Source organism: Pararge aegeria, chromosome 3 (genome assembly GCF_905163445.1).
Source record: "Pararge aegeria chromosome 3, ilParAegt1.1, whole genome shotgun sequence".
Classification (NCBI taxonomy): domain Eukaryota; kingdom Metazoa; phylum Arthropoda; class Insecta; order Lepidoptera; family Nymphalidae; genus Pararge; species Pararge aegeria.
In genome coordinates, this window is record NC_053182.1 from 20,630,388 (window position 1) to 20,646,826 (window position 16,439).

Genomic DNA, 16,439 nt, shown 5'->3' on the forward strand with positions numbered 1-16,439 from the left:
GAGCGTCTCAAGACTACGTTGTTTAAGCGTTAGTAACATTTTGATCAACAAGTAAAATTTGACAAGATGATCTTTAGATGGCAAACTGAACTCTGTAGTGATATCCTTTTTCTACTCTTCCATTTAGATTAGGATAGATTGGGACTGAATTCAATCTGAATATTTTGGATTTTAGATTAGATTGATTATTAATTTCTGGCGTAAAGAATACGAGGTTTAAACTAATTCACTCTAACCTTACTAGAGACTGCATCGAAGTATTACCAAATATTGCGCTCTTTCAACGGCTGGAGCTTATTCTAACATCGGGCTAAACTATTGGTGCTGATCTGTTAATCTTTCGAAGTTTAGACATTTTGAAGGCCCAAAACTGTGATGAAGAAAGGTTAATGATCTTTTAGAAGAACAGATTATACTAAGTTATATAAGAGACGTGACCCCAAAACTCCTTATGGCTACAAAAAGCGTAGTTTTTAATGTAACAAATCAAGTACAGCCCTTAAATCACATGCAAAATTAAAATCATGTAGGAGTCCCATTATTTTAATTTTACACTTAACTTTATTAAGGACGGGTCTCATAGCCTAGGGACTATGCGCGTGTCGGTCTTTTAACATAAGGTTGTCATAAGTAAACATTTGTATTAAAAAATAAATATGCTCATATAATATGATTCTATTGATATAATGTTTTTACAGGGTGATTCCTCATGAAGTATACTTATGTATCCTCCAACATTATTTCGGTTACATTATTATTGGGTTACACGTTTTAATAGTGAGATTCTGGCGCTCCTGAAATAAGTTTCAAAGTACCCTCCTGTGTTCCAAAGTCTGATGCCAATCTGTCCCAGAAATCAGAAAAACGAACTTTTCAATACTGTGTTAGCAATTGATAAGCGAAAGCTACGCCATATTATGTCACTTCACAATCGGTTAAAAGAACTATAGATTAAAAAAAATTGAAAATAATAATAATAGCGATAATAAGCAATGCGAAACGTTTGTAAAATATTTAAAAAAAACTGGTACAACATAGTAAGATAGTACAATAGTTGATGCTAATGTTGCTATTGAATTACATCAACAGTAATGATTTGCTTTATATAATATGTTATAAGTCTGACGTAAATAAAAATTTAAATATTTTTCCAAATAGATACTAATAAAATAAATAATTAATTAATTTAATAATTACTTAGTGCTTTTCAGAAACAAATGTATTGGTCTGTTTTTTGCCTAAATTGTGAAAGAACAAGCAACCAGATATTAATAATATAAAAAGTATTTATAAAAACAATCTGCCCGAATATATAGAACAAATTTCACAAGTGAAAATGAGTATAATATAATTCCATCCCCACATTCTGGATCAATTGTTTTCGTAGCTCATGTGAGCATAGTTTGCATCCGCACAGATTTCGTTGTACGCCAGTGTACGTACCACCGGCTTAGTGATATACTATGCTGTCTCATCATCATCATATGCATGACACTCCATGGACGTCCACTGCTGGACATTTAATTCCAAATTCCACGGTTTTGTGCCGCTTGTAAAGTGAGGTCACGGCAGAGACGAATTCGTTGTCACCAACCCGCCTCTTCCCGCAGGTGTCGTACGAGGTGACTAAGGGAATTTAACTGAACAGGCAGCAGCCTCCTCTGTGGTACTACTACCATATAGTTCGATTTCCAACCTGTTTGCCCAGCGTGATTACAATGAGCAAACTTCAATATGCTACTGACTGCGCCATCTAAGGACGTGTTAAAGATACACCAGCGTTAGTCATGTACTGACTTTATTTTTATAACTATGTACCTCATACATTATTTACTCACCGACTCTTACAGGGAGGCCTTTAGTCCTGTTATAAGCTATAAATTTACTGCTTGAGTCGCTTGCCCAGCCAGTTGGGGATCTAGTACTTTTTTTTTTTTTGCGCTGGGAAATTCATTGACGCATCCCTCCTGGAGACAGGTAGAATAATCTAACCTGTTTCGGGAAGGGTATGTGGGACTCGCTGACACAAGTCCAGAATACCCACTTAAACCCAGCGGAATCGTGTACGCCATACCGAGACACCACAGGATCGCTTTCGCATGCTACTGTGGCCTTTCGCATGCTACTGTGGCCTTTCGCATGCTACTGTGGCCTTTCGCATGCTACTGTGGCCTTTCGCATGCTACTGTGGCTGGGGATCTAGTACTGCCTTGTATGCCATTAAAAGTACTCAATTGCTATCCTCTACGTTACTAGCTTCATCTATAAGCATTTTTTTTGACGACCTCCCTGGCGCAACGGTGAGCGTTGTAAATTTAAGTAGGAGGTCCCGGGTTTGATTTCACAGGGGCAATTTGGGAATTCATAATTTCTGAATTTTCTCTGGTCTGGTCTGGTGGGAGGCGTTGGACGTGGCTTGCTAAGCGATTTAGTGTTCCGGTGCGATGTCGCGTAGAAACTAATTAGGGGTATGACTACCATACTCACTAACAGGTTAGCCCGCTAACATCTTAGGGCAATCAAGGGCTAACTTGTAGTGGAATAAAAAAAAATAATCTTCTAGTCCTAGTGATTAACGTGGCAGAGTCAAATCCAATTTTTGGTTTTCCACGTCATTTACTTCAATTCACGTCACGATACCTCCATTATCGTTCACGATAGCCGTCTTATCAAATGATATGGTTATACCATGTTTTAATCATTAATGTATTTTATTTTAATCTATTTTTACGTATTCCGACGAACGTAACAGGTATTATTTAATTAAAAAAAAGAAATGTATGCATGCTTTATCAGATAACATTTTAATATTAGGTATATTATAATGGAATCTGATAAAACATGCATCCATTTGTTTTTTACTCAATTTTAATTGATGATAAAAGAATATCTATTTCAAATGTTATCTGATGTCAAAGTCGACAAGTAAGCTAAAAAGCTTTTTTTACTGGTTCTAAAACTCACTACTAGGTTATTATGTTTATAAATTATAATAATAGTATTATATCTTAGTTAATGTCTTCAGTTTTATTGATGTAGTTTATTGTATTTATTATACCGCATGAAATAAATATTCAATCAATTTAATTGAAAATACATTTTTATTTTTATTTAAACCAGAGAGGCGATGACCTCATTAAAAGTTTAAAACTGCGTTCTACCCGTTTAAACTGTCTGGCAGATTGGATTAAGAACTGCTATCCTTTCCTGTTAGATAACAATAAACCTTTAATAAAAGTTTTTAGCATAACAAAGCAAATAACACAATTTAATAAAGGTTTTTAGTTTAACAAAGCCAATAAAAATTATATTATATTAAAGAAGCGGTGATAACCCTGTTGGTAGGAGCTCGACTTCACTTTCGGGGGGCCGAGTTCGAATCCCAGCACGCACCTCTAACTTGAGAAACTTAAGTAATTAAAATATCACTTCTCTCAACGGTGAAGGAAAACATAGTGAGGAAACCTGCATGCCTAAGAGTTCGCCATAATATTCTAAAAGGTGTGTGGAGTCCACCAATCCGCACTGGGCCAGCGTGTTGGACTAACTTTAATCTCCTCCCATTGTGGGAGGAGAGACGTTTTTAGGTTAAAAAACAAATAAAATTATAGCATATTAAAAAACCAATACCTACCAACCTGTTTATTGAAGATTTGCAAACATTATCTCAGTAAAGTGAAAATTGTTGATTCTACTGATACGACTTTCGACGTCGATTAGATAGTGGTGTCTGAACATCGATAATGCTAATCCGGTAACTGAATTGGAGTTTATTGCGTGTCACGAAATAAATAGACGCAATTTTGCAATACATTTATCTTTTTTTTTATCGTGCATAAACAACAAGGATTGGTAATTCCGAGATATTTTCGTATCTCCCGAATTCAGGAGAACTATTTAGATAAACCTAATATGTTTTATCACTCTAACAATATTGAGAAGTCTGTGACCTAAAATATAAAAGATATAGGTACTATTATATACTGCACTACCGAAAATTATAAGAGTAGTGACCGCTGGGTAATTAAGCAGGCTATCCGCTATCCCATTGAATATTAATCTGTATTTTACATACGGCATTCGTTGAAGAAGAGTTTTTAAGTAATCTATTTCAATCATCTACTGTGTATTAACCACGAGTCTATTAAACCTATTTATAGACGGCCGAATGGCGCAGTGGGCAGCGACCGTTTTTTTTTGTCGTGGTGGAAATGCACTTTTGGGCAGGACCGAGGTTATGTGGGACTCGTTTACACAAACTAAAAACCACCACAGCAAGTCCCTCTCGTTGGCTTTAGTAGACGTGCGGGGAACCCGTTGTATACTTCCCAGACGTCTACCAACCGATTGGCAGGGCTATCACGCTAAGGAAGAGAGGATCAGGACAGCTTCACCCCCTAGGACAGTATAGGGAGACTTATTTAGTGACAGGTAGTTGCGGTGGGCAGCGACCCTGCTTTCTGCGTCCAAAGCCGTGGGTATGGGTATTTATTTTATTTTTATTTATTTATTTCTAATTCAATTAGTACTATTAACACCAATTACACTAATTAAATACAACGAGAACAAAAAAAAATACAAAAATAAAAACATAATTAAGTACAACAATTCAATCAAATTTTACAATAGTTTATAAGTATTTATGCGTAATATTTATCAGCTATATTACTCATAACACAAGCCACGCTTACTTTGGGGCTAGATAGCGATGTGTGTATTGTCGTATAAAATTTATATTTTATATATTTATATATAATATAAAAAAAAAATATAACAACAAATATACAGTCTATTAAGACCTAATATAGTGCTGCAAATAGATACCCTTAGGAACTAAATTGCACTTAATCTTGTCATAAAATGAAAAAAATTTAGAAAAAATATTGACATATGTACTTTTTTATAAATAGATATTGTAAAATTTATTTTATCAGCCTGAAGCAATATGAAAAAGAATTGCATTTTCATTATACTTATCTAATAACTGCTGGACTATCTATATAGCCGATAAGAGAACAAAGGCCAATTAGGATGGTAGATAAAATAGTTTAAAAAGAAATAGTTTAATTAAAGTGAACGTTAGAGCCAAAACTGATAAGCGCCATCAATCAGGTTATCTCTGATCTCGCGAGATATCTGCAGCCTCTACGGCCTTCACACCAAAAGATGCTGAAGACAAATTTATTTTTGGGTTCTGCATGTTCTCCAGCATTGTTTTTCATAGGCATGGGTCGAAAACATACAGAGTTCGAACATTGTATAGGAAAAGGCATTACTTTGCGGAATTCCATGTTATAAATAAATAAATAAATATACCAACTACGACAATACATACATCGCATAAGTACTTATAATATATAGATAAACACCCAGACACTGAAAAACATTCAAGAACATCGCACAAAGATTTTCCAGTTGTGGGAATCGAACCCACGGCCTTCGACTCAGAAAGCAGTGTCGCTGCCCACTGCGCATATCGTCTTTATAGGTACAATGAAAATTTAGCTCAACAAATTTAATTTAAAAACAAGCCTAATTGTTAACTCTCAAAATCTTAAGAGAGTACACTGTCGAAGATCTGTTTGGTGTGGAGTATAAAGATTGAAGTACCTAATTATAAATTACACCGTTTGGCTACTTATCACTACCGTTCGTCCATAAAGGAAAGTCGGGACACGATTTTTCACTATACTGTATTATACACGAGTACTATCATAAATTAACATGGGTACTTATATTCCGCCATCTGTTTACAGAGAAGGAAAAATAAGTGAACACCGTTCAAATTCGCACGCTTAATTTTAATTGTACGGATAGTTCGTAAGAGAATCAATCTTAACCGTTTAATAATAATAATAATCCTTATTGAAATTAATAATCCCAGTTATTAAAATATAAAGAGATATTTTTTTATAAGTTTAATAGGTTATATAAGCTTATATTTAGGTTTTATAGGTTGTATAAGTTTAATAGCTAGGTATGCCATAGCAAATATCCTCGGTGTAGAATCGAACCTGAAACATACAAGCGTGAGTTTTAAGCTAAAGCATTAACGATTGCACCAGAAGGGATCGTTTAGTAGATACTGTTCACTAAGTATGTATTAAAGATGTATTTTTGTAAAGATAAGTGAATTCTTGTGGGAACAATAGCCCGGCTGTCGGCCGCACAATGGAGGCAAATAGGAGTATCGGATAGTGGGCGATACGATCGCCATTACCTACGTCATGTTACGCTACGTCGGACCTCGTGGGGCGCCCCCTAAATCATTGTAGGAATGGCTCTGCAGCGCCGGTGATCCAACTATGTACCCTATAGATTATTTTTTGTTATCCACGATTGTATAGTGCCTTTTAAACGATTAAATTCATTTGACAAATGTGATGCATTTTTAGTATCCTTTGCATCAAACTACCGCGCCACATCAAATGACCGCGTTTGTTTAACTTTAGTCATATCTTTTTATTCTTAACAACAACGGCATGCACTGATAATGGAGATGAAATTGTATGTCCTTATCAAGCTAAGACACATAATCTCAAAAATGAAACTGCCTTCTTGAATTACAAAACGCAACGTTGGAAACTTGGAATGAATAACTTGGTATATTTTACTGTGTATTTACTTTTTGATCAATAAAGATTTTAATTTTCATTATAATTATTACTTAAATTGTATGTTTTATACTTAATTGCACACACATAATATTAAATACGAAGAAATTAGATACTATTAGGTTATATTAGATACAATCACAATACAAACTTAATAAAGGTATTAAAGCGCGAAAATGAGATCTTATCGCTAAAGTTATCTTTCCAGAAAACCTTTCGAGTAACTTTTAAATAGATAAACGAAATTATGCGACCTATGGCGACCTCTCGGGCGCAGAGCGCTAAAGATTAAAGTGGAAGGTTTCATCCCCGTGTTAAGGTTCAATCCCCGGCTGGGGCTCTTCGGAAATTTATAATTTCTTAAATTTTAAAGTCTGGTGGGCGGATTCGGACCTGGCTAGTTACCACCCTACCGACAAAGACGTGCCGCTAAGCGATCAAACGGTATGGGGTTACACCATTTAGGAGTATGGGCTTACTATAACTGCCATACCCCTGATAGGTCAGCCCGTTACCAGGAAATACTGCATAATCATTTAGCAGCAGGTGAGATTGAAGTCAAGGGCTACCTCATAGTGGAATTAAAATAAATAAAAAAAAGTGTGTGCGTGTAAACCTTTACGCGCTATTGAAGTAAAACTTTTATTAAGTATTAGTTATTGATGAAAGAGTAAAATGTCACTCCCTCACTCAGGGATTCCGCTATTACATTTAATATTCACTATTTCATTTTATATTATATTTAAAATTTATTAATATAACTTTCACATTTTTTAATATTTCAATTGAGAGTAGAAAATTTAAGGAAAAAACGTTTAGATCAGCACATGTCAATATTACCTTGTTATTGATAATTATAAAATGTCGCAGTTATCAGAAACATTATTAATAATTTATTTAGAGCTTTATAAAAAACTTTGCAATTTAAAATAGTTTTTTTTAAAACTGTTGAATTTTTATTCACTTTGTTATTCACAATTGATCCATTTTAAAATAATTGAAATAAATAATCCTAATTGATTATGATATTTGCCACTAGCTGGCGTATAAGTGAAGAAGCGTGGAGTATATGACATATACTTACGAGCAACCCTAATAATTATTTTTAAATAGCGGGAACTACACAAGCTTCTGACTTAAGCGTTACTTCCGTCAAACAAAAATCCTGTTTTACTCCCTAGTCGCGTCTAAAGAAGTTTTACTTCAAAAAACCTTAGCACGCAGAGGTACGTACATAACATAGTTCAAAAGGTTTGTTATTTATTTTTTGTTAAGGCAAAAGTATTTAATGGGGTGCCTCACCCCATTCTTCTCCAGACGGGTGGTCAGACTAAGCTTATTTATTAGCCATCCCTATCTAGTTATCGATACATTTAAGTGGTTTAGCTACTTTATCAAAATGGGGTTGCGCGTGCATCGAGATAAATCGGTCACGATTTTTAGATGATTATGCACATGCGAGAGGCTAACCTGCTAGGGGTAACCATGGCAGATATATTAAACCCATATTGAAATCGTACTGGAACGCTAAATCTAACTAGCCACGGCCAAAGCCAATAATCAAATACCGAAATATTAGGCAAGATTATTTCCGTGACTCGTCATAAAGGCAGTGGCGTGCATGGAGGGTATGCACAGGGTATGCAGATTATATAAAATTAAGAAAATCTCCAGTACGAGTTATAAATACTTAGGTTATCCCTAAGTATTTATAACTCGTACTGGAGATTTCTTTAACTCTTACAATGCCTATCCTTAAGTTTTTTATAACTCGTACTGGAGATTTTCTTCATTTTATATGGTATGGTATAAACGAAGAAAAACTCCAGTACGCGCTATAAAAGCTTTATATAAATCTTACAAAGCCTATCCTTAAGTTTTTTAAAACTCGTACTGGAGATTTTTTTTTATTTTATATTCTCTGCCCGCTTAGTGCATACCTAGTGCATACCCTGTATTCACCCCACTGGACTGGACCCCACTGGTATCGAACCCAAGACCTCGTGACCTGTACTTGAACAGGCTAAACACAAGACCAACGCGGTGTTTTGAATGATAGCCTCTTTTTAAAACCAGTTTAATTACTAGCTCACCAACGTACCTGACCGTTTTGATAAGATTACTCAACCATTAATCGATATAAGTTACGCCGATTAACTAAATTAGTGTTACACCATTGCAGGCGTAATCGGTGTAATTTACGAATCGGTATAGGTCGGCTATAAAAAACAAAGATATACACTTTCATAGACATAACTATGCGCTAACGACTTCGGGAATAAGTATCGGTAACGCCATTTTAGTCTCACAATTCATACTAATAATTTAAGGATTGTTTTTTATAGCATTGGCCCATCCGATGGTGTACCTCAGTGGAAAACCATAGCCTAAAAACAGAGTAACACTTCGCCAAACATCTAAGGAACACGTCTTTCAATACCTGTACCGCACTGTGTCCATGAACTTGAGACCTCCGAGTTAAGTCGCGTGCGTCTGTATTTAAAGCGGTAACCACGCCCTTAAATAAAAGGTTTTCTGTAAGTTAGTGGGTCTATGATATAACCCCTGTCTTCTATGAGAAGGGGACTGTTTTCAGAAGTGGGATAAGCGCATAATAATGATGTATGTCTCTTGCTTTATCGGTAATTTTTATGTATAGGTAATTTTGGACTTGCCATTGCATAAGTTATACATAAGTTAAAGAATATGTTTATAACAAATTTATTACAGCGAGGTTACAATTGATGAATTTCTTAATGACAAAGTTGCTTGGAAGCATCCGGCTCCAATTTCATCTCTCACAAGATAGAAAAATGAATGTTAAAATATACAATGTAAACAGATGATGTAGAAAAAAAAGAGCAACTGCTGAGTTTCTTGCATGCCGGCTTCTTCTCGGTAGAGTCTGCCTTCCGAAACGGTGGCAGAGTCACTACAAACGGACATACTTGACGTTTGAAAAGTGCTTATATTATTAGGCCTACTTGAAATAAATGAATTTGTAATTTTATCAATGTTGCCATCTTTAAAAGATCAGTGGCATTCCGATATCGATAAAATAATACATTTTTTTGTTAAGTACGTATATCAATGGCAACGGCCCTTAAAATGCAATTAATTTCTTTCGAGCCCATATCTCACCCCATTACTCATTCGGCGGCGGCCAGTACAGAGGGCCACTGAATATTTTGGCACTAATTAAAGAGTGAAAGAATCGTACATGTAATTTAATTAAAATATTTAAAACGACTTGCGAAAGTTGGGGCCTTAATTCGCATGATATGTAAAACGGTGAACTTCAAATCAGTGGTCCCAATAATAAAATGTCGCCTGCAGTACCGTAAATGCACGTAAGTAAATCAAAATCATTGTCTCATTAAACCTCTGATTCTTATTTCTTACGAATTACGATGGCAATCGTGAATGCGAGATTTTTATTAAATACTTGGCTGGTTGACTACGACTTCGTTCGCGTTGTTATTTTTATGTATTCTCTGTTTCTGAACTACCACTATCTAAAAAATACGTCGGTCGGTTGTTTTGTCAAAAACCAAATCAGATCTAACCCACGGAAACTGTTTACTTGTTTTACTGTATTGAAATTAAATATTTTTTAAATCTATAACAAAAACAAACTCCCGCTGCGCCCTGTAGACCTATTGGCCTTAAATCATTTTTTAACACCGGCTCAGAGGTTGGATCTGTAAAATCAAAACACTCAGTTTTCCTCCTATATTGAACCGATATGATACGAACTCATATTATAAAGGCTTTTCATTTCCCTTCAATGGAGCCTAAACTTAAATGACAGGCCTAAAAATATAAAGTAGACACGGCTCAGCTCACCCTCGAGGAGTGCAGAAAGTGGGATCCACAGCGCGAGCGCAGCGCACAAATATAAACCTGAACTTAAATACCACGACTATTGACTATACCTCTTTATTTAAAAACGGCTGTTATACAAGATAGTAGATGGAGAAGCTATTGAAGGCCTATAATTGAAAGCTAAGCAACTGATACCTCCATCAATTTGGTTTATTTAGTCTGCTACGCCCACATTTTCATGCTATTTAACATTTTCAGACTGCTAAAGTTTGGAACGCTCATCCAGCTTCGGTGTTCCCTGATTCATATAACCTAAATGCTTTCAAGGCAAGAGTGAATACCCAACTTAGACCGCATCATTGCTTAACATCAGGCATGATAGTTTTCAAGCGAGTCTATCGAGTATAAAAAAAAGAAACATCCCAAAAGAATATACAGTAGCTTTTTAAAAAACAGTCTACAATAACTTTTCCCTTAAGACCCTATAATATCGATTTAGGTGCCTTTTAAAATATGTTCTGCTTCACGGTTAAACTTAACTTTTTTTAACACATTACCCATTCTGTATGCACCATAAAGTAATTTAACGATTAATTAAAACTCTAATAACCTTGTACGCACCTCATAAATCTGTAAAGACTTCGGCGGCTTAGTTTCAGCTAAAAATATTACTCGCGTGTCTGTTATGCATTTAGACAGTCAGCATGAGCGAAGCGAACATGAGCGAAGCTTTGAGATTAAATTAAATATTTAAACACACCCTCTACTAAAAGTTAAATAAAAAATAATCTGTTAGGTCCTAGGTGCCAGTTATCACAGCACTTAATTCATAAATTTAGGGCATTGATCAGGCATAAAAAAATTATTCAAGTTTTTAGTATTCCCACTTCACTTCTCACACAGCCACTCCCGCTCTCACTCCCGCAGCTACTTCTACTTCCAGTCACTTCCAGTCTCACTACCAATCTCATTTCCACTCCCACAACCACACCCACAACCACACCCACAGCTGTACCTACGACCACTTTCCCTCTCAAACCCACGGGCAGAACCACTTGCACTGCCGCCCCGACACCCACAGCGACTACCAAAGTCACATCCACAGCCCTTACATTCTCACAGGCTGCCACTCACACCGGCAATCCCATAGCCATCCCCACTCCTACCCCTAATCCTACTCCCACAGCCTCTCCTACCCCTACACCCACTGCCACTCCCAAGGCCACTCCTGCGGCAATACCCACTAAAACTTCCACTCCCACCGGCTCTGCCATAGCCACTTCTATTACCACTGCCATTGCCACCCCCACTTACAAATGAGTTTTTTAGCACAACTTCCTACTGAGTCTAAAGCATCACCTTAAACCATCCTTATGAAGAAATAAAAAAATGAAGCAGTAGGTACGATAAAAGTTATTTTCGTTTTTAATTTTTAAATATTTCTTATTAAAAATGTAAAGGTTAACTTACACCAGGTAGAGTAGCCACCAATCCCACGTGCTGGTATTCGCCATTTTCAGTGATGACTGGACTTTGCCACCAGGTGTCGGGGTCACCGTCCACTGCCATGGAGGCAGGGTGCTGCCGCGGAGACGATCCTTCTGGTCCTCCACACACGTCGCATACCACCCCGCGTCTATAATAGATTTGACGGTGAAAATATGAATTAAGGTTGGGAAGGTCGAATCTATTAAAATAAATTACATATAATTTTTATATTATATTGTTTTATATTCATAACTTATAAATTTTTACGAATAATCAGGCATTTCCCAGTATGCCGCACGCCGCATGCCTGTAAAGTTACTTTACAGGCATGCGGCGTGCAGTCGGTGTAATTTTCGGTTGGAAAAAATCACTTCAAACACACATCGTTGTCATATTTCAGCCAATTTAAAGAAAGGTTCAAATCTTGCATTTTGAATTTATAAAATCAATTTAGAGAAATCCACAATGTGGCTATGATCCTAAAACATAACACGAATTGACTACTGAAGTGAAAACAGTTTAGTATCTTTGATATGGCGCGAGATTTAGTTTTATAATTTCCTAGCAAATTGAATTTATTTATCGGGTGTTTGAAATTGTAGTGTAATGTAGCAAACGCCATCCTCGCTGCCCCGCTTTTTAAATCTCTGAATATCTTACAGGATATGTATCCTTGATATACTGTAAAGGACAATTTTTATCCTCATGATATTCTCAACGAGTGTAATGTATTTAGTTGGGTAAAGAATAATATTGTATTACTTAGAATAGTTTTGTATTTCACCCATATGTTTCTTCGGAAAGTGTTAAAGATAAAAATGATTACATTACTGAATACCCTTTCGAGATATACACATACCATTGCGAACTATTTTAATCCATCTCGTAGAGTTCAGCCAGCGTTTGCAATGTAAGGGAAAAAAATGTTTTTATAAATCTCCCTTAACCTTACTCTTGAGTCACTCTATCTATTAAAAAAAACAGTTGCTTAGTTTTGTAGATCTAAGCATACATAGGGACAGACTTCAGCGACTTCTACGTAGTGATAACCTATGTAAGGATGGTTTTAATCACCGCCACGCCAAGGTGTTAAAACTCACTTCCCCGGCATGTCCCTGCAAAACTCCTCCGCGCCGCGCTGGCCACACGTGGCGTTGGCGGCCACTGAGGAGAAGGGCGCTACGTCCAGCGGCGCAGGCAGCAGCCCGCTGGCAGCACTTGCTACCCCCACCTCGCTCAGCGTAGTGCTGCTCAACCGGTCCAGGACGGCACGACCTGTCAAACATTACAGATTTTATCATTAGGTATGCCAATTGCTTACGTGTGGTGACGGCAGATTAGAAGAATAAATATATAGTTTTTGACGTGACAACGTCTTATAATTCGATGGAGCCGGCTGCACGCACGAAAAAACATGACGTATGCGGCGTTACCTCGCTCTGAGGCGTTCCATTCAAGGCTTGAAGTGCAAGCGATCGCGCGGAATGAGCGACACAGAGGCACAGTCGGCCTCCGCGTTCGACATCTGTCTCTCTCCTACTTGAGTGAGCGATGCGTCCGCGTGGACAGCTTCTATACAATAATACATTTACATGTTTTCGGCAAGGATGAAGTGCAGTGAAAAGTGAATGTGGTGTCAATTGATTATAGCAACGATAATATCTATCAAACAAATAAAATTTAAATTTTCTTTTGAAAAATGCAACCATTCCATCAGTATTTTCTTACGACGTTGTCACGTTCAACTATCGTCAGTAAGCCGACTTTACATACAACCAATTTTTTTTTTAATATCTGTCCACTTCCACTCTCCACTTCCCCCGCCTGGGTACGCCCATGAGCCAGGCAATTCGGACATAAGCCGTAGTTTATTTTATTTTTTTGTATAGGTAAAAAGTATGCCCATCTTTAGGATGCAATCTATACGCTAAGCTTTTATTTAAGGTGCAGTATTTAAGCCAAATAGAGGCAACAAACAGACACGATTCTCATTTGTAATATTAGTAAGGATATCGTAATTGATTGTAGCTATCACATTACAATATCGAAACAAAGATAGATAGAAAGACAACAATTAAGAGATAAAAAAAAACTAAATTTAAAATGCGCAACAGTGGTTTAATGCGCAAAGCTATCTACTCCAGATAACCCTTAATTAAAGAAGGAAATAATTTTGGAAGAGGGGAATGCAATATGTCATAACACAAACTACATAAACTCTACATAACAGTCCAACTATCCTACTAATCCTACTAATATTATAAATGTGAAAGTGTTTGTTGCTCAATCACGCAAAAACGGCTGAACCGATTTAGATGAAATTTAGCGTGCATGTAGCCTTTGACATGGAAAAGAACATAGGCTATCTTTAATCCCGATTCCTTAAGTAGTTTCCGAGGAAAAATAGAAAATTGTTTACGAGCTACGACGCAGGCAAACAGCTTCGAAATTTGGTATGCTACGGAAAAGGACATGTACTTTCCATACCGCTCTCGAATAGTTCTCGTGGTGAGATTAAAAATTGTTAACAAGCGAGGCTGTAGAACCAGTTCTGAAGTCCACGCTGACCAAGTCGCAGGCAGAAGCTAGTAATCCATAAATAGCTCATACAAATATTTAATTTATTTACCAGTGGCGTGCACAGGGTTTCTGACCAGGGTATGCATAAAGCGGGCACATGGCATAAAATGGCAAAATTTCCCACCAATACATATAATGACATACCATTATATACAAAGTACATATTATATAAGTTCATACTCAGAAGATAAGTAATATGTTTTTAAACGACTTCCAACAATGCTTAATAAATTAGACTGTCTAATGCCCCTCGGCAATCCATTCCAGAGTATAACCACTTTTACTGTAAATAAATTGCAAAGATGTTTGAACGCTTCAAATGTTTATAGTAAAGATGTTATCGTACAGTTACATCGTAAAGTATAGGACAGCATCTTGAGAAATATTCCATTGAAGGTCAATTATTGGAGGAGTAAATGAGCAAATACAGCACCATATTCCAACTGAAAAGTCTTTCCAATTAGCATCCATTAATTTATAACACGTGAGGTGCTAACTCAATTGCTCAGCGTAGATACGTGTTGACTTGAGGTGTCCATAGTGTCCGTAGATAACTTATTATATAATTGATGGGTCAAAGAATATGCAATATTAATACCGCTTTAGAGAAGTTTTAGGAAGAAGGGAGTCAATAAATATGGCATGATATTTATGTCCAACTGCTGGGTACAGGTCTGCGTATATCGTAGAAGAAAGGGTTTTAAAGCATAGACCCACCACGTTACTCTAATGTTTACTGAGCTTTTTTTTTTAAATCTTTATTTTTTGGAGACTTTTATCTTCGAAGACATGACATCCCCATCGTAACCTACACAATGAGATCCTTAAGATTAAACAAAATAAGAACCAAATATTACAACGAATACTTAAATACTATTGTATGATTCAATGATGAGCCGAAGCAACTAATTCATAGAAGTCCATCGCGATCGCAGATGTTGGGCTACTCAGGGCACTTTGCGTAATACCTATGTCGTAATAACTGAGGTTGTGTCGGCTCATCAGTGAAACCCTTCCACTTTTATTCCGATCACGCTCATCAACAAGTTTTGCTCATATTCCAGTCGTCCACACAAAACACTTAGTGAGCTTTAACGACTAAGTATTACAAGTTGGTGGAATAACCGAGACGCATTTAGCCCAGTTCTATGCGAGGCATGGGGTTGACCTAACTCCGAGGTGATACTGAGAATACTTAACAGATAGACTTATACCTTAAAATTTTTTTGGCCCGATCCGGGATTCGAATCGAGGACTCACGATCCGTAGTTAAACATACTAACCACAAAACCAAATAGATAGATAGAAAGTCTTTATTGCACCTACAGAAAAAAAAATTGAACTAAATAAAAGGTAAATATTAATATATGCGCAAAGGCGGCCTTATCTATGTATATATATATATATATATATAGCTATTTGATAATTAACATGGATATAATACAGGCTCAATATGTGCACTTATATTACGTAAGTTGTGTTTGTGAACGCTTATCATCTGGCCCCACTTTGGATGCGCGTCTCACGTTTGATATCTTTATTTGCTTGCACTTCATTAGCAGTCACCATACTCTGGCTGTATTATGTGATTTAAAAGCTATAAACTTTAGCTTTCATTCATAACTTAGCATTAATAGCGGTGCCTGCGACTTCGATCGTGTAACATTTCTGATTCACAGATATACCTAAGTAAAGTAGTACCTACTTAAATTGTCTCTTTCATGTTGTTAACTTAAAAAGTTTCTTCGAAATGAATTCAGGTTTTTCCGACTTGAAAAATAAATAGCCTAGTAATCAAGTTTATCGTCTCTTTCACGAGACTTGTCCAAATCGGTTCATCCGTTCGGAAAATTTTAATATTACTTTTAAAACTGATTTATATAGCCAATTTCAATGTCTCTGCCAAATCATCAATAGCTGAAAATAAGTGCC

At 36.5% G+C, this 16,439-nt stretch overlaps 1 protein-coding gene across 1 annotated transcript in view; it reads right to left on the reverse strand.

Moving 5' to 3' along the window:
• LOC120637012 (laminin subunit alpha-1) overlaps positions 1 to 16,076 on the reverse strand; it is a 178,097-nt gene extending 162,021 nt beyond the window's left edge. The window contains exons 1-3 of the mRNA XM_039908594.1: positions 16,034 to 16,076; positions 13,028 to 13,202; positions 11,910 to 12,075 (exon numbers count right to left, since the gene is read on the reverse strand). Of these exons, the coding sequence (XP_039764528.1) occupies positions 11,910 to 12,075; positions 13,028 to 13,202; positions 16,034 to 16,076 (384 nt within the window). The remainder of the gene's footprint in view (positions 1 to 11,909; positions 12,076 to 13,027; positions 13,203 to 16,033) is intronic.
• Positions 16,077 to 16,439: the final 363 nt, after the last annotated feature.